A 17,701-nucleotide genomic window follows, 5' to 3' on the forward strand; every position below is an offset into this window, starting at 1 on the left:
GCTCCGTGGGATAACAAAATGTTTTCCCTTTAGTCGCGAAATCGTAGAAACTGGCAGGTTGAGTATTTTGCGACTGTGGGTTGTTTCTGTTGGCTAGTAGTTGGCACATTGTTGCTGATTTCGTTGCTGATAGTGTCTGTCTCTGAGTAGCTCACAAGCAACTATTCCAGCGGTGACTTGGATTTCCTGCAAGGACTCGATATGAAATGTCGCGAACCAAGCGATGTTGCTGCTATGATGATGTGCCGATAAGCTCAGAACTCTTTTTGCTGCCTCAAATGTTGTTGCCAGTTGTATAGAGTGCTATATACTAAAAAACAAGATATGCTGTAATGTGTGTTTGATCGATATCATAGAGCTCGAATGGTGTACAGAGAGAGAAAGGGAGCCAGAGAGCAGAGGTGGGAAGGAGGGATCCTTTATAGTCAACTGAAGCCCACACCATAGAACCTAGATGTTAGAAAATCGTAACAGTTGCATAGTCAATGAACAGTGAACTCGAGGTACTGCCAGTGATATATTTGTATACATGACGCACGGTCCTTTCGTTTCCATTCAAAAACATGTCCACAACCAATAGTCATGCTGAGCCAGTGAATACCTGTGACCCCCACGGTGATCATTCATGCTATGAGCCACTTCACGGCATGAGAGAACCAGGCTAAGTCATGGTAGACCCATATCGCCTCGGAAATATGCCTTGACTCACCATCTATTGGTCTTGACAGCAACTCAATCGGAGAATCGAACAATTCATCAGGTCCACAATGTCATGCGACTCACCTTTCTCGCGCTAGCAAATCAGACAAGTCACGAACCATTTTGATGAAGTCGAATGTAATCCAAGTACCTCTTGCTGGATCTCAAAACCACCGACAGAGCCCAAACAAGGCCGGAATTGGTGAACTGCGCAGACCATCTGTGTTTCCATCAATCTTCAAACATTGAAGAATCCGTTTTCGCTGGTCAGGAGCAAAGGATTTGGGGCTTGGGAACAGCAGCGAAGGCTGAGCCTGTTACCTAGATTCAAGGTTCACACGAGTGGAGTGGCCCATATTCAAGTCTAGAGAGGATTCGTCTGCTCCACACCCCCGTCAAAAATAGACATTATATTTCATCTTTCAGGCGCGTCAAGCGTGGGTCGGCGTCGAGGAAGACCATGGTTGTCAACAACCCGGCTTGACACTAGTGAGGCAGACCAAAGAAAACCCGTATTGCACCCCACCACGAACCACTGATTCTCAAAGTTAGTAGGAGAGATTCCGAAGGTCTGAGACTTGAAGCTGCTGAAATGACCAAGCGACTCGCAACATTATCGATGGTGGCGTAGATAATAATTATGGATATTCAGCAGTCCAGGGCGTTTGACGCGTTGGGACAGGAGATATGTACGCTCAGCACGTGATAAGGCTGATATAGTCACGTGATAGATCCCCAGACTTTGCGGACCTCAAGAGTCTCGTCTGCTCAAGTTCATTTACCCTGCCACTCCGGTGTTGATGTAAGGATCCAGCCAACCCTTCTGTCCGATCGTGAGTTACCAGCGTCTTGACAAGTCGGCGTCGCGGCCATGGCCACAACCACGTCGCATCCCCCTAGTGCGACGTATGTCTTTCATCCCACATATCATTCTTTCCTTGTTAACCACCCCGCAGTGTCTATGTGAAGAACCTCGAGGAACGCATCAAGGTGGACGCTCTTAAAACAGCCCTCACCGAAATCTTCTCTGAATATGGAAACATCATCGATCTAGTCGCAAAGACCAACCTCAAAGCCAAAGGGCAGGCATTTGTCGTTTTCGACAGTGCGGAGGATGCAGCCAAAGCGATCGAGGAAATCAACGGCTTCGAGCTTTTCGACAAGCCCATGCAGCTGGACTTTGCACGTACGCGATCCGATGCGACTGTCCGCAAGGAAGATGGTGAACAAGGTCTAGAAAAATGGAAGCGCACACGGTTAGCCGAGAAAGAGAGAAAGCAAGCTGTTGAGGCCACACAACAGAAGTTGAAGAGACCAGCGCAAGCCGCAGGCGCACCAGATGCCCCTGGTCTTTCAGCAAGACCGAGCAAGGCGGTCAAGGGTGCAGGATTGAAGGCCTCAGGAACAAACAATGCCGCCATCATCCCCGACGAATATCTTCCTCCGAACAAGATTCTATTCTTGCGGGACCTCCCCGACAGCTACGACGCGGATGGCCTGTCGAGAATATTCAGTAGATTTGAAGGTTTCAAGGAAGTCCGAATGGTGCCTGGGCGAAAAGGTATTGCTTTTGTGGAATACGAAGCAGAGGCTGGGGCTATCAGCGCCAAAGAGGCAACGTCGGGCATGCAGCTGGGAGATGAAGGCAAAGGCATCAGAGTCACTTATCAACGAGCCTGAACGCGTCTCACGACATGGACTATGTAAAAGCTGCATGAATACTGCTATTGGCGTTTAGGGTTGGCACACTTTGATACCCAGGCATAGATGCGGGTTTAAGGGCCATAGGTTCAGACGATAATAAGCTGAACCACTCAAAAGATAACATCATCATCCTCACGCTCACCGAGTACGTCGACTGTTTCGGCATCTGGGGCTGGGGCCTCTTTGCCGGCGGCCTTGTCTTTTTGTCTCTGCTTCAAAATCTCTGCATCTGCCGCGGCCTGGTCCCGTTGTTTCTTGCCTGAAACCTTTTTCAGTCTGTAGAACTCTTCACGATCGAGTTCGTCCAACTCTGAATTGATGTCTAGTCAAATATTAGTTCACTTTCTTGCTTAGGACATGGAGAAGCCTCGTACATTTGATAGTGTTCTCCGTTCGAGGAATGATGACATGCTCGATGGCATTGACTGAGTTTGGTTAGCTGGCTGGAGTTTGTAACACGCATGAATTGAATCACCTCTCCTGTTGACGACCTTAATAACTTCATCCAAGATCACAAATGCCGTTTGAAGACTGGCAAGTTCGACCAACGCTTCCACAGCTCGACTATACGTCTCCCGACATCTTTGGACCTGCTGACCGCCCTTGCCGAGACCAGTCAAGCCGAAGTCGTTGATTTCGTCCTTTGTGAACCCTTCAAACTGAGGAAGATAGACACCAGAGACGTTTTCTTGCTTGGTCCGAAGCCTGAACCGAGCATTCTTGACTGATTCTTGGATTTGGTAGCCGATATCTCCACCAATAGCATATGTGACTTCTGCCAGCGAGAAAGATGCAATCTGCATTACTCTTCCCATCTTCCGTTTTGCCTCGTCGATTCGTTTCAGGATTTCTAGGGTTCGTTAATGTCAAGAAGCGTAGGGGGTGGTGTTATGGCTGTCGTTCTGTACCTCGAAATCGTCTATTCAGAGGTTAGCACAGGCCAGTAGATTCTGTTTATTTGTAGACGCGCTCACTTTGTCAATGCCTCGCTCTTTCTCTTCAGCAAACTGTGACCTGTCTGAGCCCCTTTGAGCTTGCTGTTCATCAGACCCAACGTCTGTCGGGTCGGAAAGACTGCCTCTCGCTATCAACTACGTCAGTAAGGTGCATGGACAACGACATGAAGAGCATACCCCTGCGCCTTGAGACATGGTGATTTTCGAGCGCCTCGGCGCTTTTGCAGGTAGGTAAGAGCGATTTCTTTGAGTGTGTCAGTTCAAGTCGAGCTGTATCAACAAAAGCAAGCTTGTCACGGTTGCCCAATAGTGACAATCTACGTTATCCTGGATGGCACATGCAAGGCTGCGCCCGCATCTCACGATGCCAAGACCCGGATCTCGGTTGAATATTTCGCCGAACAAGGCTGGCTGTCTTTCGCTTGACCTTCCTCGTCTAGACACCTTCCCAATCCGTAGCCTGCGTTGGATGAAGTTTCCAAAAGATCGCAATTTGCAATGCAGCGACTTGATCTTGGACGTGGAGTGGCATGAGATGCCGGGAATCGTCAAGATCATAGAGCCAGCGTCGGGTCGCACGATGACTACTCTTCAGATTGCGAGACCGGACTTCTACCTCATTTCCAACGAAGATGTTATCTACGAACAAGATATTCTTCGCAACACGGCCAGTGTCCGACCATGGCTCAACTACATCGATTACAAGACTCGAAATGGCACCATCCACGAACGAGCCTTCATCATGGAAAGAGCCTGCAGACACTTGCCTCGGTCATACAAGTTGTGGAAACTGTACTTGGACTTCCGGATCAAGCATCTGAAAAAGAAAAATCCCGTCCAATACCGAGCTGAGTTCAACAAAGTCAACGCGCTGTTTGAACGTGCGTTGATCTTGCTGAATAAGATGCCTGTCATCTGGGAGCTCTACCTCACTTTCCTATTGAGACAACCATACGTGGCAAAGACGCGAAGAACCTTCGACCGCGCCCTGCGAGCACTACCCGTCACCCAACACAATCGCATATGGAAGTTGTATAAATCTTTCGCCAATTCCGCTGGTGGAGAAACGGCTGTCAAGATATGGGCTCGGTATATACAAGTGCATCCAGAAGATGTCGAGGATTACATCGATTTACTCGCCGAGACCGGCCATTATCTCGAAGCAGTAAAGCAATACATCCAAATCCTGGACAACCCTAAATTCCGGTCAAAGCATGTCAAAAGCGAGTTTCAGATATGGAGCGAAATGGTGGAGTTGATGGTCACCAGAGCACGAGACCTTGGTGACAGTTCACTCTCTGGATTCGATCCTGATACAATCATCCGAAGTGGGATTGAAAGGTTTGCCGACCAGCGAGGGAAACTATGGGCTGGCCTGGCAACATATTGGATCACACGAGGTGATTTTGAAAAGGCTCGAGACGTCTTCGAAGAGGGAATCACCACCGTCATGACAGTGCGCGACTTCACAATGATCTTTGATGCATATGTGGAATTCGAAGAATCGATTCTATCCACACTCATGGACGCCGCATCCACGCGCGCAGCCAAGGGAATTGTTGATGCAGACAAAGACTTCGACGTTGACATGAGAATGATGCGGTTCGAACATCTGATGGATCGGCGGCCTTTCCTAGTCAACGATGTGCTCTTACGACAGAATCCAAACAACGTCGTCGAGTGGGAGAAGCGAGTTGCACTGTGGAACGACAACAAAGAAGAGGTGGTCCAGACCTACACCGATGCAATTGCTGCAATCCACCCCAAGAAAGCCGTCGGAAAATTCAACGAATTGTGGTTAAATTATGCCAAATTCTACGAAGAAGCAGGCGATCTTGACACCGCCCGCCTCATCCTCGACAAGGCCGTCAAAGTACCCTACAAATCCGTTGCGGAACTAGCAGAACTATGGCAAGGCTGGGCGGAACTCGAGCTACGCGCGGAAAATTTCGACGGCGCCATGAAAGTCATGTCCACGGCCGTCCAGGCACCCAAACGAAGCACAGTCGACTATTTCGACGAAACCCTCTCCCCCCAACAACGAGTGCACAAATCCTGGAAAGTCTGGTCCTTCTACATCGACCTGGTCGAATCCGTCGGCACACTGGACGAAGTCCGCGCTGCGTACGACCGCGTCTTCGAACTCCGCATCGCCACCCCTAACACCATCGTCAACTATGCCAACCTCCTCGAAGAACACAACTACCACGAAGAATCCTTCAAAGTGTACGAACGTGGTCTCGACGTCTTCACGTACCCCGTGGCATTCGAACTCTGGAACCTCTACCTCACCAAAGCCATGGACCGAAAAATCGGCATCGAACGACTCCGCGACCTCTTCGAACAAGCCGTTGAAAACTGTCCGCCCGAATTCGCCAAGTCTATTTATCTCATGTACGGCAAACTCGAGGAAGAACGCGGTCTCGCCCGATCCGCCATGCGCGTCTACGAACGCGCCACACGCGCCGTGGCCGATAAAGATAAATTCGACCTATTTGAATTCTACATCAGCAAATCCGCCTCCAACTTTGGACTGACGTCCACCCGTCCGATTTATGAACGCGCCATCGCGGCCCTTCCCGACCGCGAAGCGAAATCCATGTGTTTGAAATTCGCACAGGTGGAGCGTCGACTCGGTGAAATTGATCGCGCCCGTGCGATTTACGGCCATGCGTCGCAATTCGCGGATCCGCGTGTCGACAAGGAGTTTTGGGACACGTGGGAGAAATTCGAGGTGGCGCATGGAAATGAAGATACCTTTAAGGAGATGTTACGGATTAAGCGGAGTGTGGCCGCCCAGTTCAATACCGATGTTAATTATATTGCGAGTCAGGCTGTTAAGCGCGGTCAAGCAATGGCCACGACCGCCGCGGAGGCGGAGGCAGAGGCAGGTGGTGATGACGGTGGGAGTGGAGGTGCTGCGCAGGATGCAATGGCTGCGTTGGAGAGACAGGCCAGAGCGCCGGTTGGGTTTGTCGCTGCTAGTACGGGGCCGGAAGGTGGAAATAGGGGGAAGCAAGATGGTCCTAATGGTCCTGTGACGGAGAAAGTCCCCGTCACGGTTGCTGCGAATCCGGATGCTATTGATGTCGACCTGGATGACGATGATGACGATGAGGATTAGGATGGGTTGTGATGATGTGCTGTGATGATTTGAGAAGGATCGCCACTCTCTGTCTATAGTGATGGCTAGCTTCGACAATCTCATGTATTCAGACATCGTCGATGAAGTGTGATTGTTTTTCTGATTCAGGGGCTTGCATTTCTCACGTGACGCTTGACCAAAGGATAACGACATTAAATTCATTCATGTACAAATCTATTGTCTATTTCGGATAGTCCTTCAAATGGACACTTTGCACCTTGACGAATTGCTCAAAGCCAAATCTGCTGAGCGTAATGCCCTTGCCACTGTCTTTCCAACCCGTCCATGCCAAATCAGGGCTGGGATAGTCCGCACGATTCACAAACACTGTTCCCGCCTCGACTAGCCTGGTCAATTGCTCTCCCCTGGCCACATCTTTGGTCCATATTGAAGCTGTCAAACCAAAGTCGGAATCGTTGAGTAAAGTAATTGCTTCTTCGTCTGATGATACTTTCTGGACAGGAATGACGGGTCCAAATGTCTCCTCCCTCATGACTGCCATGTCGTGATTGACATTGGTGAGTAGAGTTGGAGCGACAAAGTTTCCCTCCGCAGGTGGATTCTGGAATGTGTTGTTTGATGGTGTTTCGTCTTTGGCACCTTTGGAGAGTGCATCTTGAATCTGGGCTTGAATTGCCTCTTTGGCTCGTGAAGATATGACAGGGCCAATGTGTGTCGACTTATCAGCCGGGTCTCCAAGCTTGTAACCTGAAAGGACTTTCTTGACTTCCGCAATGAAAGGGTCGTAGATAGACTCGTGGACGTAGACACGCTCGATGGCACAACATGACTGGCCTGAATTGAAAATGGCACCATCGACGATTTCTTCAGCCGCCCACGCAGGGTCAACATCCGATCGAAGGTATGCGGCGTCCTTTCCACCGAGCTCCAGACCAACTGTTAGGGATACTCGAGCGGCGGCAATTTTCTGGATTGCAATACCAGCCGCGACAGAACCAGTGAAGGCGACGTGATTGACATCAGGGGACAGGATAAGAGGTTGAAGATCGGTTGGGCTTCCACAGTGAAGATACTGAATGACGTGAGGGGGAAGACCGGCTTGGGTAAAGATGTCGAGAATATGCTCAACAATGGTAGGAGTTTGCGGAGATGGTTTCAAGATGACTGCGTTGCCGGCCAGAAGAGCGGGAATCAAGCTGTTGACCAGAATTAAATAGGGATAATTCCAGGCGAAGATGACCAGAGTGACACCGATAGGCTCCTTGCGCAAATATCTCTTGAAACCCTGCTCCACATCGCCGGGGTACTCTTGGTCGAGAACCTCTGGGGCAATTCTATTGAGATATTCGGCCCTTTTAACAGCAGTGGTGATCTCCTTTGCCGTGTAGGCAATGGGTCTGCCCATCTGCTCGGTGAGTTCTTGTGCAAGGACGTCTTGCTTTTGAAGGAGGAGTTCTAATGCCTTGGACACGATCTTGCGTCTGCTTTCGAGAGTCGGATGGGATTTTCGATAGGATCTGAACGCCTTCTGAGCGGCGGTCCCCAATTGAAGGATCTCGTCAGGAGGGAGGCCATGACGAGTCAATATGGGCTTGTTGGTCGTGGGAGAGATGGTTGTGATTGTTTCGGCGACCATGGTGAATACGAGGATGCTCGAGTCGTGATTAGGTCTGCTAGACTAGGTAGAGGAAAGGATGAGGAAGGACTGGATCTGGGTGGTATGTGAAGGGAGGCAGACTGTAAAAAGGTAGAGTTGCAATGGAATTCAATGAGAGTCGTTGACAATCGTAACAAAATGTGAAATGTGTCCCGCATCCGCATCCGTGGTGGTCGGAAGGCGCAATGATGACGCAGATCAGCGATCGCACTTGCCTCAAAGGTGGCGGAAGTCTCCGCGAGGTTTTTGGGGCACGTGATATTACATCTATCGTCCACGATCGCTTTATAGACTCAGGATGACCATGACTTTTTGGCTACTGAGCAAAGTAAAGATAAATTTCAGGATATATCGAGCTCAAGACAAGTCCTTGTCAACCGGACGACCCGCTCTCACTTTACCATCGATTCAGCAATCTCAAGTGTTAGAAATCGAACAAGATAAAGTGTGTGATCGTCTGCAGGTCTGGCAGACGCGACATAGGATCGCCTGACACTGCACCATCCCTCTCCAACTCCATTTGCATCGTCTTGGTCATGGCGACGTCGGCTCGACATATGCGCATCGTGACCCCGCCTGGTCTCAGCACTGGTGCCGCGATAGCCACTGAATGTTCGAAACATGCCAGCGCTGCCGAGAAGTTACCTCTCATCACCCAGACCCGGCCCAGCATTCTCAGCGCTGAGATGCGGATGAAGAGGAGACTATCCAACGGGATTTGCGGGTCTGTCACGTTCGGATCTGCGTTCTGGGTGTTTTGCGACAGTACATCCAACCGTCGCAGACAATCGGCCAGCATGCATTCCAACTTGACACTTGAGACACCCAGCACTAGTTCCGTACGAGCGAGCTCGAGGATGGCGATGATAGGCAAACTGGTGTTTAAACCCCAGGACTGTTCTAGCGAGGGAATCAATCGATTCAACATCAAGGCGGCTTCTTCAGCGTTGCCAGACTTGGCCAACACTCGACACCAGTACCCGTAGTGAATGGTAGGCTGGTAGGAGTGGGCTTCAAAAACTTGGGTCATCTCTTGTTGAATCGTAGCCTGGAGTTGGCCTCGCAATATGTTCTTTTGATTATTAGTTAATGGCAGTTTAAAGATGAGTGATATTGGGTGTTTCAAGCCTAGAGTCTGGCTTGCGAAGATGGAGAGGCGTTTCCCAAGAGAAGCACGTAGTTGTGGCAGTTGGTCAGTGGACGTTTCCATAGCCATATCCGCAATGAATGCATAGATCATTGGGTGCTGTGCGAGTAATAAGGATGTGGCCAGCGGTCGAATAGTCTCCCAGGTCTGATGAGCCTGGGCGGTAAGACCACCGGCGAGTAGCCCAGCTACTACCACAAGAGAACAGAAGAAGCTCAGCGGGCTTTGGTCATGGTTGAACCTACTAGCATGTTGAGATAACATTGATTTCCATCTAGTGTCGGCATTTCCGCGATAATACTGCGAGGTGATGGTGAAAGCCCGTTGAAAACATCGGTCGGATTGGTTAAGCCGAACGGCGGGAGCAGGAGCTTGACCGATCCGCCAGGCCATTTCAAATTGACGACCTGGACGTTGAGTCGATTTCGTTTTTCGAAGGCCTTGCGGTTTTGTGACCTTGTTACGAGCCTTCGGTCCCTTCTCTTGCTTATTTTTTGTCGCATCGTTGAGGCCCTTTTCGCCATGTTGTAGACTTTTCTCGCAGGAGATTACTGGGAGGCGAGTCTCGAGTGTCGACTGTTGACACTGAGCATAGCACTGCACATCGGTGCAGGAGGCATGAGTATCCGAGCTCGCTGCTAGGAACGAATGATCAGAGGGTGTAGAAAGAGCATGTGGAGGCCTGGTGGGATTTGCTTCATCCCTGGAAGTTGGCGAGCGTCTCGCGGGCAAAGATCCATGGCGAATGGTCAAGTCTTGTTCCAGATTGTTGGTATTCAGCGGGGAGTCTGTTGGGCCGGGGCGGAGTTGGCTATCAAGGTGGGGGGAGATGTGACCTGGATTGATCCGGTGAAGGCTCCATGTCTCGGCCATGCAGACCTCTGAAGGCAAATGTCAGGGTGCAAATCAGTAGCTTTGTCTCCCGGGTTGAAGCACTGCGGACCAGAAGAAATCTATACTTTTCAACAGTATTCAATGACAATAAATGAGTAGATCGTGTTGGAAAGACCACGCAAGATCAGGACTAAGCGTATTAGTCGACCGAAGCGGTTAAGATTAGGCCAAGTTCAGCCTGGACCCTGTGATAATGGTCACATAGGGCTGATCGACTGTGTCAAAAGAGGAAACGTCGTATTGGCAGTGGGTGTTGAGACTTGGCCTGCGTTAATGATCAACTTCAATGTCTGTGGAATCTGTAAGGAAGATGATAGCGTCGGTGATATGTCAAGATTAGGATACTAGTGAGTAAGGAACGCGGTTAGTATGAGAGGAGACTACAGCGATAGACAGAAGATGGACCCGGTCAGACTTTGGCCCGAAAAGAAAGTCGGCCCTTCTGTTTGCCAAGTTGTCGCGACAATCCTACCGGTAGCCAGTTGCGGCATGGAAGTGAAGATACGACCGCCGACGATGACATTGTGTGACTAAGCAGTCGTGGCAGCTCGGTCTTGACACCCAAATTGTACTGCCAACAAAATCCAGAGGAGACTAGCAAAAGCTTGATCGATGGGCTGGAGGGAATAAGGATGATGTTCCTGTCAACTAGCCTTTGTGTCGTTAAACCCTATGGTGAAGATGACAAAGGATGGATCGAGACCCTGTGATGAACTAACTTGAAGTAGTGGACGGTTGGACGGTTGAACGGTTTGACGGTTGGATTTAGGGCCTTGTTCTGTTTTGTTGTTGAGATGTTGCGCCAAGCCTGGCTGATTCCCTCGTACTTGCCTTGATTGTATCGTAATTCCTCTGTGCCTTCCCAGATTTCTATTCGTGAATGGACGAAAGACGGCAGGAACCCCGAACAACCATTCGCTCTTGCCTGACGATGAACATGAAAACTTCTTCTCGTCTACTGATCCTGCAGCTTCTGCAGCTTCTGCAGCTTCTGCATGCGCCAACCGCTTTAACGAGCGTGACAAGATGACTGCTGGCGCAACTTGCTGCCTTCGTAATCTTTGTCCTTTTGTTGGCTTTCTTACTTCAATTCCTCGGCTCGCATCAATACGATTAGCGATTAGCGAAGCTCCTTTGGGGGCCGATGTCATCTCATTTCACTGAAACCACCCACCCTTCATCCACCACAGCATCAAGCCCGTCACCGTGTCGTCCTCCCCAGATGACAAACGCATTACCGCCTTGATCAGTCCAGTTGTCACTTCCAAAGCCCCGAAGGCCAGAGGGCCAGTTGATCTGTTCATCGTCGGACCTTTCCCCCGGTTGCTCCTCCACCTCACATTTGGCCCATGTATGCTTCCCTGAAGACCATGAGTTCTTTGTCTGATCGCTGACAGTATCTCGAATCTTGTCCTTGATACTTGCGGCTGATGTCTGCTCCGAATCAATCTGGAATGACCAAAAGTCGTTCATATCTCCAGATCCGCCGACCTGACCCATGAAATATAGCAAATACTGTCGTCCAGCTCCAGTGGTGATGGGAATAACACTCGCACCTGATCGAGGCATGGGCAGCTGGGCCCCCTCTGTCTTGGAGCTGCCATGCTTAGGCTTATCACCTTCAGTTGCTGCAGGGTCCGATGCCTCTGTGCCAAAACTAATCACCTGCCACTCGCCAATACTCTTGACTAGTAAGTCTGAAGATGAAGGCGAAGATGATTCACCACTTGGCTCGTCAAGATCCAGGTATAGCACTCGGCCGAATCCATCTCCCAATCGCCATAGCCTGCCATGACGGTAAGTCATTGCTCCCTCCCCAGCAATTTCCGCTGGCCCAGGTTCAGGAATTTCTGGCAGTCTAGTCCACACACGACTGCCCACGTCAAAAGCCCACGTGTCCCGGCATTCGGTGGTCCCAATCCGACCACCATGCACAATGATCGTTCCGTGAGCATCAATGATAGGGCTACCTGGTAGTGAATTGGGTTGCGGAAAGGGTGATGCGACTGCTGTATGAAAAGCTCGTGGAGGTGGCACACCATCCAAACATTTCGGTAGGTCAGCCTGCAGCACATGATATGAGTTTGTCAACGTGTCAAAGACAACGAAATCCTCTGAACAGAGGGTTTGATTAGAGAGATTCACGCCACCCCACACATAAAGCTTGTCATCGACAGCCGTTGTGGAATGTCCGCTTCTGGCAAAATCTGCAGATTCTGACAGACTCGGTGAGTCAATCATCTTATCTGCCAGAGGACGATGGGTATCTTTGGGCTCTGGGATGATTGTTTGAAAGTCCTGTGGGCTCAAGTCACCTTCACCGTCAGCTGAAGAAGCAACGGGTAAAGTGAGGGCGGCAATTGAACTGTAGTCTTGATCCAGAGATGGTGCAGCCTGGCCACCGATGAGATACACCTTTCCCTTGACAATATTCACCGAATGACCCGCACGAGCGAGCAGTTCCTTTTGAGTGGGAGAGGTGATCTTGCGGAAATTCAGATGCAGAGGGGCAGTTGATCTCGCCACTGCTAGAGCTCCCAATGCAGCCCCTTCGACGGCTGTTTCCACTGCGTAAAATCCTGCCACGGCTTCAGCCATTGTCGATGGAAAGCCACGTTTTTGTTTCGCTGTTCTTGTTTTCTGTCAATGCCAGTAAGGTTGGAGGTTCAACTTGGAAGATCAACAATTTTCGATGTCGTCTGTTTACCAGGATGACATGATGTCATAAAAGTGGTCATATAAATAGTTTTGTGGATTCAAAGTATGGAGCGAGAGAATCGTAGAGTCAAAGACACGTTTTATTGAATCTTTTTGTATAAACTCGGATATCTAATGCAATCGCTTGCTAAGAACCAAACCAGACCATTTTGCCTTGGTAGCGACACCATGCGTCTTGTAGAAAATCAGGAAAACCACCCCCTCAAGCAGCCACTTTCGCCAAAGCAGACAACTCCTCCAAGCCTTTTGCCTCTCTAAACGAATTCGTATGTCTTCCCATAATCCAATCCTGGACCTTGATCGGCTCATACTTTGCCTTTCCCATCTCATCCCGACATCCCGGCAAACAATCAATGACAAAATCCGGATTTCCCGAGTAAAAAAACGGCACACTGTACCTCTCCCTCCCACTCTTATTGATCACCCTGTGCAAATTTGACACATATCGATCATTCGACCACCTCATCATGACATTACCCAAATTCACCACAAACGCCCCCTTTGTCGGCTTGACATCAATCCACTCTTTCGTCTCCGCGTCAAAAACCTGCAATCCACCCACTTCATCCTGAAGCAATAGCGTCACACTCCCGAAATCCGTATGTGCACCGATTCCGCGTTCATCTGCACTGGCGTCGGGTGCTTGCGGCGGGTAATGTAGCAGACGCAACACGGCGGCTGGTTCGGTGCAGAATGTTTGGAAGAAATCCTCGGAGAGGTTCAAGGTCAGGGCGATGACGCGCAGAATGTTTTCTGCTAATCGAGTCATGGTGGCGTGGTATTCGTCGACGACTTGTTGGAATTGAGTGGGGTTGGGCACTTGTTGTGGGTAGACGTTTTGACCGCAATGGATGCGGTTTTGGAGCACGTAGGGGTGCGTTGGGGCCAGTTTGCGTCCGATGAAGAAACCTTCTTTCAGGTCGCCGGCGGTTTTGCCTTCAAAGTTTTGCGAGCGGAGACATTCGTACCCGAGTTTGTTGGGGTGGTGGGCTGGTTTTGATGTGTTAGTATATAGTGGTCCTTTGAGTATGAGTATCAGTGAATTGTGACTTACTCTTATCGAGTTTCTCTTTTTCTTCCACGGGGAGAGAGAAGAAGTCTTTTGATTGTTGGAAGATGGCGTCTTGAAGTTCTTCAGATACCCCGTGGTTGGTGATTTGGAAGAATCCCTTTTCTAGACATGCTCGGCGTACTTGATCGACGAGGACTTGTTTTTGGGCTTTGTCGGTCGAGTAGAATGCTATGATGTGTGTTAGGTGGGCTTTTTTGGTGATTTGATGGGTTTTGGATAGATGGGGGAAAAGGGTCACGTACGGGAAAAGTCGATGATTGGAGGTGCGCCTGCGACGGGAACCTCTTCATGGACAACGCTTAATCGGGCTGTTTTAAAGGGTAGTTTGGTCGTGGTCGTCGAGGTTAAAGGGCTGAATAGTCCGTGGGGATCGCGAGTCATGGGCTCTTGAGTCTGGATGGCGATCATGATGGATTTGTATGATGTGATGTGTTGTGGTCTATATTGTATATCTCAAGCACCGAAGGCTGATTGATAGTGGTAGGAGCAGTGGCAATGGCAGTGGAATCTGTTTGACTGATCCAGGAGTTTGTTGATGTCGACATGGCTAGTCGGGAGTCCATGGTCTCTCTATATAGACAACACCCTCATCTTCCAAACCACCCAACACCATGATCCATCGCAATCGTTACATTGTGAGAAATTTCCATTTCGATAGCAAAGAATACCATTGCGCGGTTTTGCCAGATCCAGATTCGATAGTTGTCGACATTCACTGCGGAACCAATCAATCGTTCCATAGACACGGGAAGTTCATGGTTGGCAGTGTCTGTGCTGGGCTTCTGGACTCAAGGTCTGTGGCTTCTCCCTCCACATATGTCATTGGGTCCGTGCGTCTGGTTTATTTTGGGGAGAGACTTTGCCCAGAGCCACAGTGTCCCTCTCCCGTCTCGCATCGAAGAAAAGCATCGTGCTCTTGGACGAATAGCGTGACGGGACGACTCTCACTCAAGCTTTTGGCGCGCCCCGGATTCGGAATTCCCATGCGTGCCTGGTGGAGGGCAGGGTTTGTTCTTTGGGAATAGGGCGGCCGCAATAAGCTGCTGAGCCACCGTGCCAGTACTACCGTCACTTAACTGGGTTGTGCTGTGTGTTTCATCGTGCTGTGCTGTCGCTTGCATGCCTCGAGGCTTTCCCCGTCATTCAGCCTAAAATCCCACTCATGTAGCTGTGGCTCAGTTAAACAATGGTTGGTGACGACAATGTGGACTTTGAAATCACGCATATTACAACCTCGGGGTGACGCAAGCGGTGGATGATATCAAAACAAATCAAACGCGTGTCCGGCTTTTGGTGTTGCTATTCTGGAATTCGACACCAACTTACATGTGGGGAAAAATGAAGCTGGTCACTGGCGCAACACCTCCAGTGGATGAGAGGAGAGAGACGTAGAGAGATACACGATGGAGGTTACGATGATGATGGTAAGAGATAGAGGGTCATCTTCGATTCTAACAAGTTTTGGCTGAAGTACATCGTCAGTGTTATACACGTTTCGTTGGGATGTGTCCATCACTATCATCATCGCGATCTAGTTGTGGCTGTTTATTACAGATGCCATTGCTCCCCAACAGCCATCTGACATGCCGGTCTTGGGCACGATATCACTGCGCCTCCGATGTCGCAGTAACGTCCGTCCAAGGTTCTTCCCTTGAGGCGATGGTGACTGGATTTGGGAGTCGCTCTGCGTCTCTGACGTTCACCGTTGCCCACGTGACCGTGGCGTAAAGCGATCCGGTCAAGGAAACGATCTGGAGGACATGCATTTTGACCACTGTAGTCGAGACAAACGGCATCGAGCGGGAGTGATGCTATGCAGCTGCAGCCTGAGCATCCCCAGTCCTCGACAAGGTGCAGAGTGGGTTCGTAAATCAATGCCCGTGTCCATCGTCTTGGGGTTCCGGAGGATCGAGTTTGATCAAAGTGTCGATTCTCATGATGGCGATACATGCCTCGACCGCACTCTTGAGCTGCTTCACCTTGCTGATGCTGGGCTCCAGGACGCCCATCTTGACCACGTCCACTACTTTGCCTCGCATCAGGTCCAGACCATAGTTTTTGTACTGTCGTTTCTTGGCAATGTCCTTTTCTCTCTCATTGGCATCCCCATCCTGTACTCGCTGGCTTAGAGCATGTCTGAAACGCAGCTGAGCAACAAGATCTGACGAATCCTTTGCGGCATTGACCGCTAGAGTCTTCGGCACCACAAGAAGCGACTGTGAGAATTCTCCTATTGCCAGCTGCTCGCGAGATGACACAGTCATAGCAAATTCTTCCAAATAAATGTGGAGAGCGGTCTCGACAGCTCCGCCTCCAGGGACAATACTGCCCGACTCGAGTGTGCGCTTGACAGCCGATAATGAATCATGCACCGATCGTTCCATCTCGTCCAGTTGGTATTCATTTGAGCCTCGCAGGATGATGGAAGCCGACGAAAACGCCTTGGTGCCTTTGACGAGAATGCATTCGTCATCCGAGATCCTCTCCTGGACCACCTCTTCGGCGTAGCCAAGCGACTCTTTTTCAAATTTCTCGTCACCATTGAGATCTGAAAGGGTGCTGATCAAAGTGGCTCCGGTGGCCTTGGCTATCCGCCTAAGATCCTCCTTCTTGCACCTTCTGACTGCCATGGCACCTCGTTCGACAAACATCTTGAGGACAAGGTCTTCAATTCCCTTGGTCGTGAGAACAACGTTTGCGCCAGCCTTGAGAATCATGTCCACTCTCTCAAGAATGATGCCGGATTCTCTCTCTCTGATCTTTTCGAGCTGTTGTGGGTCTTCGACGGTGATCTGAACTCCGAGTTTCATTCTCTCCTTTTGTAGATTCATGTCCAAGCAGGCGATCTTGGCGTCGGTGATCCTGGTCTTCATGGCCTGTGACGCCACTGTGCAGTTCAAAGCGTAACCCTTGACGAGGATCGACTCTGTGGCACTCTTGCCATGGGCTTTGAGGATGTTGACCGCCTTGACGGGATATTTTGTTTCGTTGCGTTGGATGTTGACTGACTTGACTGATTGCATAGCGTCCACGACCATGTTGGAGAAGAAATCTGCATCGGCCCCGATGATTTTGCTGGACATTGATGTCTTTGCGATGTTGATCAAACTCTCCCGGCCTAGTGTCTCGACCTTTGTGGCAATGTTCTCTTGCATGTACTTGACCGCTTCTCTCAGAGCCAAACGATAGCCGGTGATGATGACTGTGGGATGAATCTTGTTCTTCATCAACTCATTGGCTCTTCTTAAAAGTTCTGCGGCGATGAGTACAACAGAGGTAGTGCCATCTCCAACTTCCTTATCTTGTTGCTGTGCCAGGTCAACTAGGATCTTGCCTGCGGGGTGCTCGACGTCGAGGAGGCTGAGGATTGTAGCGCCATCATTTGTGACTGTGACGTCTCCGATATCATCGACCATCATCTTGTCGAGTCCTGACGGACCAAACGAGGATTTGACGACATTGGCGATTGCCTGGGTTGCCAGGACATTCTGATCGCGAATGTCAGAGCCACTGATCTTGGTTCCGCCCAGGAAAAGGGTGCCAGCGTTCCGAGGGCCTTCAAAGATCCCGGCCATGATTGAATTCGACTCAGAAACAGGTAGGGATGGGAGGTTTGCGGAGTGCGGCGAGGGATGGTGATGGATGGTCGACCGAGAGATTATCAAGCGGCAGGCTGCGTTCCTGCGTTCCTGCCTTTGTCTGATGAAAATCATCGGCGCCAAGACTTGGGAATAATTTTGGGCAGGAA

General features: G+C 50.2%; 7 protein-coding genes across 7 annotated transcripts; 2 read left to right on the forward strand and 5 right to left on the reverse strand.

Annotated features, from left to right (window-relative positions):
- The first annotated feature begins 1,493 nt into the window (after positions 1–1,493).
- On the forward strand, positions 1,494–2,734 carry PV10_04646 (uncharacterized protein). Its single transcript, XM_016369219.1, has 2 exons — positions 1,494–1,605; positions 1,656–2,734. The coding sequence occupies exons 1-2, from the start codon at positions 1,571–1,573 to the stop codon at positions 2,377–2,379; spliced, it is 759 nt and encodes a 252-aa protein (XP_016225007.1). The 5' UTR covers positions 1,494–1,570; the 3' UTR covers positions 2,380–2,734.
- PV10_04647 (V-type proton ATPase subunit D) lies at positions 2,367–3,663 on the reverse strand. Its single transcript, XM_016369220.1, has 6 exons — positions 3,537–3,663; positions 3,378–3,487; positions 3,312–3,322; positions 2,879–3,253; positions 2,778–2,828; positions 2,367–2,725 (listed from the first exon to the last, which is right to left on the reverse strand). Exons 1-6 carry the CDS (start codon positions 3,552–3,554, stop codon positions 2,514–2,516), a joined length of 777 nt encoding a protein of 258 aa, XP_016225008.1. The 5' UTR covers positions 3,555–3,663; the 3' UTR covers positions 2,367–2,513.
- A 193-nt stretch (positions 3,664–3,856) lies between these two features.
- Positions 3,857–6,694, forward strand: PV10_04648 (pre-mRNA-splicing factor syf1). Its single transcript, XM_016369221.1, has one exon. It carries the CDS (start codon positions 3,895–3,897, stop codon positions 6,481–6,483), a length of 2,589 nt encoding a protein of 862 aa, XP_016225009.1. The 5' UTR covers positions 3,857–3,894; the 3' UTR covers positions 6,484–6,694.
- Positions 6,642–8,278, reverse strand: PV10_04649 (uncharacterized protein). The gene has a single exon (XM_016369222.1). The coding sequence runs from the start codon at positions 8,099–8,101 to the stop codon at positions 6,686–6,688; it is 1,416 nt and encodes a 471-aa protein (XP_016225010.1). The 5' UTR covers positions 8,102–8,278; the 3' UTR covers positions 6,642–6,685.
- Positions 8,279–8,546: 268 nt separating this feature from the next.
- Positions 8,547–10,142, reverse strand: PV10_04650 (uncharacterized protein; the record flags this gene model as incomplete). Its single annotated transcript, XM_016369223.1, has 1 exon — positions 8,547–10,142. One exon carries the CDS (start codon positions 10,140–10,142, stop codon positions 8,547–8,549), a length of 1,596 nt encoding a protein of 531 aa, XP_016225011.1.
- Positions 10,143–12,943: 2,801 nt separating this feature from the next.
- PV10_04651 (uncharacterized protein) lies at positions 12,944–14,558 on the reverse strand. Its single transcript, XM_016369224.1, has 3 exons — positions 14,196–14,558; positions 13,936–14,121; positions 12,944–13,871 (listed from the first exon to the last, which is right to left on the reverse strand). The coding sequence occupies exons 1-3, from the start codon at positions 14,359–14,361 to the stop codon at positions 13,084–13,086; spliced, it is 1,140 nt and encodes a 379-aa protein (XP_016225012.1). The 5' UTR covers positions 14,362–14,558; the 3' UTR covers positions 12,944–13,083.
- A 789-nt stretch (positions 14,559–15,347) lies between these two features.
- On the reverse strand, positions 15,348–17,595 carry PV10_04652 (T-complex protein 1 subunit alpha). The gene has a single exon (XM_016369225.1). The coding sequence runs from the start codon at positions 17,526–17,528 to the stop codon at positions 15,825–15,827; it is 1,704 nt and encodes a 567-aa protein (XP_016225013.1). The 5' UTR covers positions 17,529–17,595; the 3' UTR covers positions 15,348–15,824.
- Positions 17,596–17,701: the final 106 nt, after the last annotated feature.

The sequence above is a fragment of the Exophiala mesophila genome, assembly GCF_000836275.1.
Source record: "Exophiala mesophila strain CBS 40295 unplaced genomic scaffold supercont1.3, whole genome shotgun sequence".
NCBI classification, from domain to species: Eukaryota; Fungi; Ascomycota; class Eurotiomycetes; order Chaetothyriales; family Herpotrichiellaceae; genus Exophiala; species Exophiala mesophila.

Coding starts and splice junctions, on each gene's coding strand:
- PV10_04646 (XM_016369219.1), top strand. CDS start 1,571: ATGGCCACAACCACGTCGCATCCCCCTAGTGCGAC. Junction 1,606..1,655: donor TCGCATCCCCCTAGTGCGAC/GTATGTCTTTCA, acceptor ACCACCCCGCAG/TGTCTATGTGAAGAACCTCG.
- PV10_04647 (XM_016369220.1), bottom strand. Junction 2,829..2,878: donor TAAGGTCGTCAACAGGAGAG/GTGATTCAATTC, acceptor AACCAAACTCAG/TCAATGCCATCGAGCATGTC. Junction 2,726..2,777: donor AACGGAGAACACTATCAAAT/GTACGAGGCTTC, acceptor ATATTTGACTAG/ACATCAATTCAGAGTTGGAC.
- PV10_04648 (XM_016369221.1), top strand. CDS start 3,895: ATGCCGGGAATCGTCAAGATCATAGAGCCAGCGTCGGGTCGCACGATG.
- PV10_04649 (XM_016369222.1), bottom strand. CDS start 8,101: ATGGTCGCCGAAACAATCACAACCATCTCTCCCACGACCAACAAGCCC.
- PV10_04651 (XM_016369224.1), bottom strand. CDS start 14,361: ATGATCGCCATCCAGACTCAAGAGCCCATGACTCGCGATCCCCACGGA. Junction 14,122..14,195: donor TCCAATCATCGACTTTTCCC/GTACGTGACCCT, acceptor CACACATCATAG/CATTCTACTCGACCGACAAA. Junction 13,872..13,935: donor AAAAGAGAAACTCGATAAGA/GTAAGTCACAAT, acceptor CATCAAAACCAG/CCCACCACCCCAACAAACTC.
- PV10_04652 (XM_016369225.1), bottom strand. CDS start 17,528: ATGGCCGGGATCTTTGAAGGCCCTCGGAACGCTGGCACCCTTTTCCTG.